Source organism: Sinohyriopsis cumingii, chromosome 4 (genome assembly GCF_028554795.1).
Source record: "Sinohyriopsis cumingii isolate HCF-2022 chromosome 4, ASM2855479v2, whole genome shotgun sequence".
Lineage (NCBI taxonomy): Eukaryota > Metazoa > Mollusca > Bivalvia > Unionida > Unionidae > Sinohyriopsis > Sinohyriopsis cumingii.
This window is the reverse complement of record NC_142964.1, coordinates 128,834,072-128,847,938: the sequence shown is the minus strand read 5'-3', so window position 1 is coordinate 128,847,938 and position 13,867 is coordinate 128,834,072. Positions and strand designations below refer to the sequence as shown.

Genomic DNA, 13,867 nt, shown 5'->3' with positions numbered 1-13,867 from the left:
ATTATATTTTTAATATAGAAAACTTGGGACAATCATAGTCAAAGACTTTTTCAATATCTGCATTGGTGGAGTTCACAAAAAAAAGTACAATTCCTTTGGAAATAAATGCTCTTTCTTTTATGAATAACTGCATTAATTACCCAGACAAAATCAACATCCAGGAAAATAGGGATTTGACTTCATCTATACTATGTCCTGTACTATCGCATATGGCACTGTCAAATCTAGGTCTATGCAGTTTGTAAGAAGTAATCAGTAAAACAAACAACATCGACCCTGATTTGCTAGCACATTACATGATGGCAGATTAGGGTTTTTGTAGTTTGCAGTTTGATTTGACTTATAGTCATGTGTATATGATATTTTTCTGATATCATCATCATCATCTTTATTTCCTTCCATGATATAAGAATAAATCATCTGAATACAATCAATAAATAAGTATTTAAAAAAAATAAAAAATAAAATTATAATAATAAAAAATAAAAATATAAAATAATACAAAAAATATATATATTACAAGATTTAACAAGCACTGTAATGAAATTGACTGCCTGATCTTTACAAGATTTAACAAGCATTGTAATGAAATTGACTGCCTGATCTTTACAAGATTTAACAAGCACTGTAATGAAATTGACTGCCTGATCTTTACAAGATCTTAACAAGCACTGTAATGAAATTGACTGCCTGATCTTTACAAGATTTAACAAGCACTGTAATGAAATTGACTGCCTGATCTTTACAAGATTTAACAAGCACTGAATGAAATTGACTTTACAGGTGACATTTGCTATATGACAATTTGATTTATGCACTTTCATTTTCATGTCATGTGCTGTGACTTGCATGCAGCTCAAATAATTATTCTATGTATTAATTTGTTTGGAAATTGTGCATACAAACTTTTTAATTGAAAACTAAGAGATATAATTTGCCAAAGGACTTCCTTAATTTACAAGTATCCTATATGAAAAAATTACTTTTGATTTATGCCATTACCTCAGGAACGCTTCTGTAGCATAAATTATAATGTTGTTTGCCTAATTTTATAAAGGCTTACGGAAAATTAGGTTATAACCTTGACTGAAAGAAAATTTGGTAGTGTATTTACATTTTTTGTTTCAGGAGTTACATATTTAGTGCTGTGTCTCTTAGCCATTATTTCAATGTTGGATACTCTAGTTGAGTCTCAGTTGTCACCAAAATGAGGGCTTGAAAATATTAATATGCTCAAAATTCACATCAATTAAATTTTAAATAAATTATATTGGTAAACCTGGCCCCACTTTCATAAAAATTCTCAATTTGAGTATATAATCGACTAAAATTTAATCCCTGTGTAACATTTGTATACAGTCCAATCTAAAAGTCAGTATCTCAGTTTTAATTCCTGAAACAACAAGCTTCTTATGAAACGTGGTTCATGTGTAGTATCATATTGAAGTTTACAAATAATCAACATGCAAAATTTGAACTGAATTCTGACCCAGAATTCCGACATTTTATTAAATTAATGCCAGATCCATGAGAAATTCAGGAATATATTATCAGTGAGACATACAAATTTAAGTTTCATTGATATTCAGAGATTTTAAGTACCGTTTTTAAATTTGAGATTATTATCATTAATTCCATTCTTCTGATGAGACGGCCTGGTTGTCTGATACAGTCACGCCTGAAGACGTAAACATACGTAAAGTATGTGCTTAGTGTACAGCTTGAAATGATGTGATATTTACATTATGACATCATCAAATATGATGTCGATTATTACATAAGTGCATCATAGTTTTGTGAACTCTTTGAGACATTGAACTTAACGTGAATGTGGTTTGGACCTGTATCTTTAAATAATGAGAAAGAATTTTTTTTATACAGCTTTAATAATCGCAGAAACAGTCCTGTGAAAGAAAATGGTAGCGCTGATGAAAAGTACTGTATATGCTTGCTTATATGTTGAGACTGTAGACTACACAAACCCAAATCTGCCATTACATAACTTACTGACAGATTTGGGTCAATGCAGTTTGTCAGGGTTTATGTTATTGGCAGTTGGATGCAACGTATAAACATGTGTGTATGATTTAAAATATTCTAGATTTAAAATCTTTAGTGATTAATGACCTGACAGGATTTCCTTTGTGGACACCCTATGTGATCTTGGTAATTGTATTATGCTCGAAAATAATTCTTTCACTAACAGACAGTTTTCTTTGATAGTCTGTGACATATGAATGTTTCAGTATTGATTCAGCTATTATTTTTATGTGCAAAGACTTTTTCTATACATTTTTATCTAATTACACCTACTTGGAAATATTGGACATATACTTGGATCCTTAGCAAAAAGAGAATTATTTTCTAACAGTTAAATTCTACAGTATTACACAAGCAGTGCCCCTTAAATGTTGAATCATAGTACACACAACACCTTAAACACATTATACATTTTCCTTGTATACTTTGTGTATGTAAGTAGGTATCAAATGAATCCATCATAAGGACCCTAGTATCTATGCCAAATCTATGCCAAAATTTCACCCAGTATTATGTAATATAAGAGAAAGTGATCGGTGATGTGGAGTAAGTAACAGATTCTAACGATTAGCCACTTTGAAGAAGCTTTATAGGTGTGAATGACATAATATCATTATCATCTAGCAATCTGATGGGAAAAAAGGGAGAGGAGGAGGAAGACCAGGAACCAGTCCAGATGCTCGCAACTTTATGATGGAGAAGGTATGTTTCCTTTGATCAGACTATTTGAATGTGAGATTTTCAAGTTTTCTCAGACATTATGAATAGGAAGTGAGAGATAACATTTGTGTTTATACATGAAAATATTTTACCTCATGGGAATTAAATATGGTTTGGAAAACTGTATATCCATAAAAGAATATATGATAAATGTATTAAATAAGTTACATGAAGTATGAAACTACATAAAGTTAGCAAATTGTGATGAAATTGAATAAATGTTTAGCACCTAATATGTTGATGGCAAATTAGATTTTTAAAGATATTTTTTTATAATTTAGTTGAGGAATGTCACTTAAAAACTTGTATGATCATTTTATTCATACAGGAATTAATATTGAGTCAGAACAGGAAGTTACAAGGTGAGGTAAATACACTACAAACAGAAAACAAGCTGCTGAAGGAAAAGTATAACAGAATTCGGGGTAAAGATTATTTTGCATGATGGATTCTATGTAGTCACTTGAATTACCAATTGATTTTGTTCTGTTAGATAAATCCTCATTTTACCTCAAAGACCCTTTGTGATGGTAATTTCTGCCAGTGGATATCATTGTATGTGTGTGTGCATGCATGTTTATGTATGTGTGTGTGTGCATGTTTTGTATGTATGTGTGTGTGTGTAGTTTTACCTCAAAGACTTACTCTGTCAGGGTAATTTCTGGCAGTGGACATCAATGTGTATGTGTGTGTGTGTGCATGTGTATGTATGTGTGTGTGTGATTTTACCTCAAATACTTACTCTGTCAGGGTAATTTCTGGCAGTGGACATCAATGTGTGTGTGTGTGTGTGTGTGTGTGTGTGTGTGTGTGTGTGTGCTGTTACCTCATAGACTTACTCTGTGACTGCAATTTCTGGCAATGGATATCAATTTGTGTGTGAGTGTGTGTGTATGTATTTTCACCTCAAAGACTTACTCTGTGATTGCTATTTCTATCAGTGAACATCAATTCATGTTGGAACAGCTGAAAATTAAAACCTTTATATTTTTATCAAGTTTCAGATATTTTATATATTTAGAAATATTTGACTAGTAATTTGGTGAAAAGTTGATATCTTTGCACAGAGGATACAAAGTTAAATTTTGCTTTTAATTTTCTTTAATTCATTGACCCCTTCTCATTTTTGCCTGAAAGGGAAATGCATTTTTGGCATTACTTCTGATTGCACCCAAGCACTGTTTCTGAGTAGGATTTTCTTTTAGTCAGAAGCTTAGGTGTATAAAACATGATGATTTTGATTGGCTATTTCCCCAGCATATGTTCAGAAGGGTGAAAATTGAACTTCTCTCTCTTTTTCTCTTCCTTTTTTTTTTTTTTTTTTTTTGCTTATTGGATCCACAAGTTTATAGTCTTTCCTATTTTGCCCCAAATCTCAGACAACTTATCCTACCATTTGCCAAGGTCCATCTACTGTCCCTGTGTAGTTCAGACAAGTCTGGTTTAGATCTAGGGACAAACTCTGATTTAAAAATAGGCAGTTTTCAAGATAAACAAATCAATCTAAACAATTATATTTCCTCTGCTGTATTTTGTAGCGTGAGAAGAATGTCTACATTATTTGGTATTCATAGTAGAAGTTTGTCTCCTTTTTTGCAATACCACCTGCTTTGGTGCATCATAAATGATATTCATGTTACAGAGCCCAGAGATAACAACCTCATAAACATGGCACATGGTGCTAATATTCATGTTACAGAGCCCAGAGATAACAACCTCATAAACATGGCACATGGTACTAATATTCATGTTACAGAGCCCAGAGATAACAACCTCATAAACATGGCACATGGTACTAATATTCATGTTACAGAGCCCAGAGATAACAACCTCATAAACATGGCACATGGTGCTAATATTCATGTTACAGAGCCCAGAGATAACAACCTCATAAACATGGCACATGGTACTAATCATGTTACAGAGCCCAGAGATAACAACCTCATAAACATGGCACATGGTGCTAATACTCATGTTACAGATCCCAGAGATAACAACCTCATAAACATGGCACATGGTGCTAATATTCATTTTACAGAGCCCAGAGATAACAACCTCATAAACATGGTACATGGTACTAATATTCATGTTACAGAGCCCAGAGATAACAACCTCATAAACATGGCACATGGTGCTAATATTCATTTTACAGGTCCCAGAGATAACAACCTCATAAACATGGCACATGGTGCTAATATTCATGTTACAGAGATAGGGCACAACCTCATGATGCATAAACATGGCACATGGTGCTAATGAGTTTAGTATTTAGAAATATTTTGCTGGTTATAGTGGAAATCAAGTGCTGTGTTATAATGGAAATCAAGTGCTGCATTATAGTGGAAATCAAGTAATGTGTTATAGTGGAAATCATGTGCAGTGTTATAGTGGAAATCAAGTGCTGTGTTATAGTGGAAATCAAGTGCTGTGTTAGAGTAGAAATCAAGTGCTTCAAGTAGAAGTTATTCAGCCAAAAAAGAGAAAAACAGAAAAATTGCTAGTGGAAGGAACATAAGGGTATAGTTTGTTCTCACACATGCATCACCTGTTTGATGATATAGTAGTTGCATTTCTTGAAGAAACGTTCATCTTGTATTTCTTCTGCTCTTTTGACAGCCAGAATTGCAGAAATTGAAAATGAGATGCAAGTAACTCAGTCAGAGTTAGAGAAATTACTTGAAACATCAAACCAAGAAATCATTGAGTTGACAAACAGCAGCCGATCAGCCAACCAGAAAGACAAGGAACAGTTTCAAAGCAAGATTTTGGCACTTGCCAAAGAAAACGAGTCTTTCAAGTTAGAGGTGATGCCTGACTACAGTCCTTGGAATTGTGAAATTATCAATAGAATTTACTTTAAACTTTTAGATGTATTTTCCTATAAGCTTGTAAGATATTTCCATGAAATTTTTAACGTTGGCTGCTTTTGTTCTAGTAAATATTCCTGCAGAGTTTGGAATCATTCACTTTTGTGCAGCTATGATTTATAGCAGTTGAATAAGTATTAAGTATTTTATGTTTTTCATGAGTTTCATCAGTTTTGCTGATGGTTTAATTTACAATCTATGCGACCATCTATAGCCTATCTTGTGCTGAAAAATGGTGTTAAACCCTACAACAACAACAACAACAACAACAACAACAATCTATGCATCATTAGCCATTTCATCTCATTCTAGGAATAAAGTCAGTCAGATTAGTTCTCTCATTTTTTTTATATGATGAGGTAAATTTGTCATTGGTATCAGGACAGTGTCATTTCATACAAGTAGGCTATATTGTAAAGACTGCATATTATCGTTTTCAGACTGCCAGCCTTGAGAAGCAGGTTGAGTCCTCCAGGAAACTTCTGGACACAATTCGTCAAGCTGGAGAGAAATCCAAGTTACTGGAAGCACAAAAAGCAGAACTCATTGCAGTGAATGTAAGATTCTTTATGTGACTCATGCTGACAATAACGATAGTGATGCTCATCCTGCTATTATATATATATATATATATATATATATATATATATATATATATATATATATATATATATATGGTTCTTTATTTGTATTTTAAGAACCTCAAATCAATTTCTGCTCATGACCAAACTTAGGATAGCTCAGTTAAAAAACTTGACTTGCTGGTTTATTTAGGCATACAAATACATGATTGTGATGTCTTTATACTGGTTTATTTCACTGCCAAAAGGCATACAAATACATGATTATGATGTCTTTATACTGGCTTATTTGGTTGCCAAAATGCATACAAATACATGATTGTGATGTCTTTATACTGGTTTTTTTATTTGCCAAAAGGCATACAAATACATGATTGTGATGTCTTTATAATGGTTTATTTGGTTGCCAAAATGCATGCAAATACATGATTGTGATGTTTTTATACTGGTTTATTTGGTTGCCAAAAGGCATACAAATACATGATTGTGATGTCTTTATACTGGTTTATTTGGTTGCCAAAAGGCATACAAATACATGATTGTGATGTCTGTATAGTAGTTTATTTGGTTGCCAAAATGCATACAAATACATGATTGTGATGTCTTTATACTGGTTTATTTGGTTGCCAAAATGCATACAAATACATGATTGTGATGTCTGTAGAAAAGATAAGAATTGGCTGGAAAACATATATATAGTCTTATTTTAATCATTCTATTATATCAAAAAGTTCCACTTCTTAGTCTTCAGAATTCCATAACAGTTGTGTAATGTCATTTACCCTTGTGTTGACAAATGACCAAAACAAGAAATTGTAGGTCAGCATTTAGCACAAAGGCATCCTCAGTTAGAAATGATGGAGCAGTAAGGGAAGCCTTCACAGATTTGTGCATAGTAAAATGGGAAACAATAAAATAAAGCTAGTATTAAGTATGATTAGAGTGTCCAAGGGATTATGGCTAGTGTTCAGTAGGATTAGAGTGTCCAAGGGATTATGGCCTGTGTTCAGTAGGATTAGAGTGTCCAAGGGATTATGGCCAGTGTTCAGTAGGATTAGAGTGTCCAAGGGATTATGGCTAGTGTTCAGTAGGATCTTAGTGACCAATAGACTATGGCTAGTGTTCAGTAGGATCTTAATGACCAATAGACTATGGCTATTGTAAGTATGATCTTAATGACCAATGGAATATGGCTAGTGTTAAGTATGATCTTAATGACCAATGGAATATGGCTAGTATTTAGTATGATCTGAGTGACCAATGTACTATGGCTAGTATTCAGTATGATTTAAGTGACCAATAAAATAAGGCTAGTATTCAGTATGATCTGAGTGACCAATACAATAGGGCTAGTATTCCATATGATCAGAGTGTCCAGTGGGCTATGGCAGAGTGTTAAGTATGATCTGAATGACCAGTGGACTTTGGCTAGTGTTCAGTATGATCTGAATGACCAATGTATTATGGCTAGTGTTCATTATTATCAGAGTGACCAATAAAATATGGCTAGGGTTCAGTAAGATCTGAGTGACAAATAAAATTGGGCTAGGGTTCAGTAAGATCTGAGTGACAAATAAAATTGGGCTAGTGTTTGGTATGATTTAGGTGTCCAGCAGAATAGAGCTAGTGTTCAGTATGATTTGTGTGTCAAGCGGAATAGTTCTAGTCTTTGGTATGATTTGGGTGTCCAGTGGAATAGGGCTAGTGTTCAGTATGATTTTGGTGTCCAGTGGAATGGGGCTAGTGTTTGGTATGATTTGGGTGTCCAGTGGAATAGGGCTAGTGTTCGGTATGATTTGGGTGTCCAGCAAAATATGGCTAGTGTTTGGTATGATTTGGGTGTCCAGTGGAATAGGGCTAGTGTTCGGTATGATTTGGGTGTCCAGCAGAATAGGGCTAGTGTTTGGTATGATTTGGGTGTCCAGCGGACTAGGGCTAGTGTTCGGTATGATTTGGGTGTCCAGTGGAATAGGGCTAGTGTTCAGTATGATTTGGGTGTCCAGTGGAATAGGGCTAGTGTTTGGTATGATTTGGATGTCCAGTGTAATAGGGCTGGTGTTCGGTATGATTTGGGTGCCTGAGAAAATATAAGTAATAATATACTTCTTCCAAATTCAAGGTAAGAAAAAAAAGGAAATGAAGAAATAAAAGTATTTACACATTGATGGATTTGAACTGTTGTCAACTGTGTGTGAGATGCCACTAAACCATTCAAGTTTTTTTTTGAACAGTTGCAAAATTTCTTGTTCATAACATTATCAGTGTCTATTGATGTGCAGTGAAAAAATATTTATCATATTTCTCTCCAGTGAATTGTCATGGTTATTTCTCTTAGAAAATCCAGTATTTTATGGCCTAGCATAAAATAAAAGAATCTTATTTGATTGTATTGAAGATGGTGTTGAATTCTGCATAATAGATTTGCAGAGAACGCTTTGAGGCAAAATAGCATTAGAGTTTTACCTTCTAATAACAGTGATTAATGTAGTAATAGTAATGGTATTGGTGGTAGAAGTAGTTGTAATTGGAGCAGGTTTATATAATAGTAACGGTATTGGTGCTAGAAGTAGTTGTAATTGGAGGCAGGGTTATATAATAGCAATGGTATTGGTGATAGAAGTAGTTGTAATTGGAGGCAGGTTTATATAATAGCAATGATATTGGTGGTAGAAGTAGTTGTAATTGGAGGCAGGGTTATATAATAGCAATGGTATTGGTGGTAGAAGTAGTTGTAATTGGAGGCAGGTTTATATAATAGCAATGGTATTGGTGGTAGAAGTAGTTGTAATTGGAGGCAGGGTTATATAATAGCAATGGTATTGGTGCTAGAAGTAGTTGTAATTGGAGGCAGGGTTATATAATAGCAATGGTATTGGTGGTAGAAGTAGTTGTAATTGGAGGCAGGGTTATATAATAGCAATGGTATTGGTGGTAGAAGTAGTTGTAATTGGAGGCAGGGTTATATAATAGCAATGGTATTGGTGGTAGAAGTAGTTGTAATTGGAGGCAGGGTTATATAATAGCAATGGTATTGGTGGTAGAAGTAGTTGTAATTGGAGGCAGGGTTATATAATAGCAATGGTATTGGTGGTAGAAGTAGTTGTAATTGGAGGCAGGGTTATATAATAGCAATGGTATTGGTGGTAGAAGTAGTTGTAATTGGAGGCAGGGTTATATAATAGCAATGGTATTGGTGCTAGAAGTAGTTGTAATTGGAGGCAGGGTTATATAATAGCAATGGTATTGGTGGTAGAAGTAGTTGTAATTGGAGGCAGGGTTATATAATAGCAATGGTATTGGTGGTAGAAGTAGTTGTAATTGGAGGCAGGTTTATATAATAGCAATGGTATTGGTGGTAGAAGTAGTTGTAATTGGAGGCAGGGTTATATAATAGCAATGGTATTGGTGGTAGAAGTAGTTGTAATTGGAGGCAGGGTTATATAATAGCAATGGTATTGGTGGTAGAAGTAGTTGTAATTGGAGGCAGGGTTATATAATAGCAATGGTATTGGTGGTAGAAGTAGTTGTAATTGGAGGCAGGGTTATATAATAGCAATGGTATTGGTGGTAGAAGTAGTTGTAATTGGAGGCAGGGTTATATAATAGCAATGGTATTGGTGGTAGAAGTAGTTGTAATTGGAGGCAGGGTTATATAATAGCAATGGTATTGGTGGTAGAAGTAGTTGTAATTGGAGGCAGGGTTATATAATAGCAATGATATTGGTGGTAGAAGTAGTTGTAATTGGAGGCAGGTTTATATAATAGCAATGGTATTGGTGGTAGAAGTAGTTGTAATTGGAGGCAGGGTTATATAATAGCAATGGTATTGGTGGTAGAAGTAGTTGTAATTGGAGGCAGGGTTATATAATAGCAATGATATTGGTGGTAGAAGTAGTTGTAATTGGAGGCAGGGTTATATAATAGCAATGATATTGGTGGTAGAAGTAGTTGTAATTGGAGGCAGGTTTATATAATTTGCTAAGTATGTAGTTACCTCAAACAGTTTTTCCTTGTTGACACAGCTGAATGTAAATGACTACATTGACTTAGCATTAACATATGTAATTTTTGACAGTCATCAACAATCGAATGTTAACATTACCAAGTTCTGTTGCAAGACCTATCAGTCACTAATTGAGAATGTGTTGGCATGGACCAGAAGTCATAGTAGAAAGGTGATTTTAATATTGTCTTGCATGTTCAATATGTTGTTTAAACTGTCTTGAATGTAAAAAATAATTAGGTAACATATATTATCAGATATTATTCAGATTAATATATCAGTCATAATTCCCACTTCATATATGTAATGTTTATTAACTTTTTTGAACTTGTACATTTATTGTACAACATACTTGGTACCTAGGATGATTGTTCTTGTACAACATACTCGGTACCTAGGGAGATTGTTTTTGTGCAATATAATTGGTACCTAGGAGGGCTGTTCTTGTGCAACACACTTGGTACCTAGGATGATTGTTCTTATACAACACACTTGGTACCTAGGTAGATTGTTCTTGTTCATCATACTTGGTACCTAGAGCATTGTTCTTGTACATCATACTTGGTACCTAGGAAGATTGTTATTGTACATCATACTTGGTACCTGGGAAGATTGTTTTTGTACATCATACTGGTACCTAGGAAGATTGTTCTTGTACATCATACTTGGTACCTAGGTAGATTGTTCTTGTACAATATACTTGGTACCTGGGAAGATTATTCTTGTACATCATACTTGTTACTTACTAGGGAAATTGTTATTGTACATCATACTTGGTACCTGGGAAGATTGTTCTTGTGCAATATACTTGGTACCTGGGAAGATTGTTCTTGTGCAATATACTTGGTACCTGGGAAGATTGTTCTTGTACATCATACTTGGTACCTATTTAGACTGTTCTTGTACAATATACTTGGTACCTGGGAAGATTATTCTTGTACATCATACTTGTTACTTACTAGGGAAATTGTTATTGTACATCATACTTGGTACCTGGGAAGATTGTTATTGTACATCATACTTGGTACCTATTTAGACTGTTCTTGTACAATATACTTGGTACCTGGGAAGATTATTCTTGTACATCATACTTGTTACTTACTAGGGAAATTGTTATTGTACATCATACTTGGTACCTGGGAAGATTGTTATTGTACATCATACTTGGTACCTATTTAGACTGTTCTTGTACAATATACTTGGTACCTGGGAAGATTATTCTTGTACATCATACTTGTTACTTACTAGGGAAATTGTTATTGTACATCATACTTGGTACCTGGGAAGATTATTCTTGTACAACACACTTGGTACCTGGGTAGATTGTTCTTGTACAACACACTTGGTACCTGGGTAGATTGTTTTTGTTCATCATACTTGGTACCTAGAGCATTGTTCTTGTACATCATACTTGGTACCTGGGAAGATTGTTATTGTACATCATACTTGGTACCTAGGTAGATTGGTCTTGTACAATATACTTGGTACCTGGGAAGATTATTCTTGTACATCATACTTGTTACTTACTAGGGAAATTGTTATTGTACATCATACTTGGTACCTGGGAAGATTGTTATTGTACATCATACTTGGTACCTGGGAAGATTATTCTTGTACAACACACTTGGTACTTGGGTAGATTGTTCTTGTACAACACACTTGGTACCTGGGTAGATTGTTTTTGTTCATCATACTTGGTACCTGGGAAGATTAATCTTGTACAATGTACTTGTATGAAATACAGAAAGCAGAACGAGGTTCAACTAACCATTTCAAAATCACTATCAACAAACTGATGTAATTTAGCAGTCAGCCATTCAGGAATTAGGTCAGCTGAGTTTCAGTGGGAGATTCATCATTAAGATTTTTTTCTACAGCTTCCAGTGTCAAACAGGTATCAATACTCAATTAAAAGTATGTATCTTAAAAGTATTTATCTTGAAGTTATAATGTATGTGCTAAAACTATGACTTTGTCTTAAAGTAGAAATCCTCATTGTACAAGATTAGATATATAATGTTATTTACTAAATGACCATTACAGTCTATAATCATTAAAATTAACCTATATAATATAGATATATACAACAATTTATTTGTATATGCAATCAATGATTTTGGATCAATTTTTGTTTGGACATTAATTTTCCTTTTACATGCTGGCACATATTTCTCAAAATCTGCCTTCCATAGATACCACATGTTTTAATGGCACAATCCTTTTTACAGTTTTACTGCATCAAATGGCCCAAGGAATTTCTAATATGGTGAAATGCCCAAATCACATTTTTGAGCTGTATTGAATTATTATCTTTCCAAGAAAAGAAGAAAAAAAATCCAAGAAAAAGCAGCCAGTAAAAAAATCTGGTTTATATGGTATTTCAGTCATATTGAAATGATTTCATCACTATTTCATTTTTTTTGTTCTGAAACAGTATATGGAAACTACAATCAGTGCCATTTTTCTTGAATCTGTGACATTTGTTTTTTGTTTTTCAGGAACAGTTAGGGCACATGAGGGAACAGTTGGAGCAGAGGGAGCAGCAAGGTGAGACAACAAAGCAGGTTCAGAAGTTGACAGAGCTAAAACATTTGCTACAACAGCAGTCTGGTGCCACAGATGATGAGGCTGTCATTGATAAACAGGTGAATTGATACATATGTGTGTGGAAGAATCAAAGAATCATACATGCCAAAGAATCAAAGAATCATACATGCCAAAGAATCAAAGAATCATACATGCCACTGTTTCACAGAATCACCAAAGTCAGATTATCTTGAGCTGACTCAGCCATTTAAGAATATATTTTCAAATCACAACACTTACCATTAAAAAAAGAAAATGTTTGACAGAGAAAATATAGTTTCAGTATATGAATCTAAAATTCATGACTAGGTGGTTGCCAATGATGTCCTTTAAAAGCAGTCTGATCAGCCGTGTCTTTTAAAGAAGTTTAATTCAATAGTAATACCAAAATATGGCCACTCTTAGAATTGTATAGTAATACCAAGATATTGCCACTCTTAGAATTGTAAAGTAATACCAAGATATTGCCACTCTTAGAATTGTATAGTAATACCAGGATATGGCCACTCTTAGAATTGTATAGTAATACCAAGATATTGCCACTCTTAGAATTGTATAGTAATACCAGGATATGGCCACTCTTAGAATTGTATAGTAATACCAAGATATTGCCACTCTTAGAATTGTATAGTAATACCAGGATATGGCCACTCTTAGAATTGTATAGTAATACCAAGATATGGCCACTCTTAGAATTGTATAGTAATACCAAGATATTGCCACTCTTAGAATTGTATAGTAATACCAGGATATGGCCACTCTTAGAATTGTATAGTAATACCAAGATATGGCCACTCTTAGAATTGTATAGTAATACCAAGATATGGCCACTCTTAGAATTGTATAGTAATACCAAGATATGGCCGCTCTTAGAATTGTATAGTAATACCAAAATATGGCCACTCTTAGAATTGTATAGTAATACCAAGATATGGCCTCTCTTAGAATTGTATAATGATACCAAGATATGGCCACTCTTTGAATTGTATAGTAATACCAAGATATGGCCACTCTTAGAATTGTAGAACAGCAGTAGTTAGGCCAATGGAAATCCGATCAGCATGAAAGTG

General features: G+C 34.0%; 1 protein-coding gene across 2 annotated transcripts in view; it reads left to right on the top strand.

Annotated features, from left to right (window-relative positions):
- LOC149802084 (uncharacterized) overlaps positions 1-13,867 on the top strand; it is a 165,678-nt gene that overhangs the window by 22,997 nt on the left and 128,814 nt on the right. For both annotated transcript variants that reach the window (XM_089956484.1, XM_089956483.1), the window contains exons 3-7: positions 2,665-2,742; positions 3,089-3,185; positions 5,377-5,564; positions 6,068-6,184; positions 12,710-12,856. In XM_089956484.1, coding sequence (XP_089812610.1) covers positions 2,665-2,742; positions 3,089-3,185; positions 5,377-5,564; positions 6,068-6,184; positions 12,710-12,856 — 627 coding nt within the window. The remainder of the gene's footprint in view (positions 1-2,664; positions 2,743-3,088; positions 3,186-5,376; positions 5,565-6,067; positions 6,185-12,709; positions 12,857-13,867) is intronic.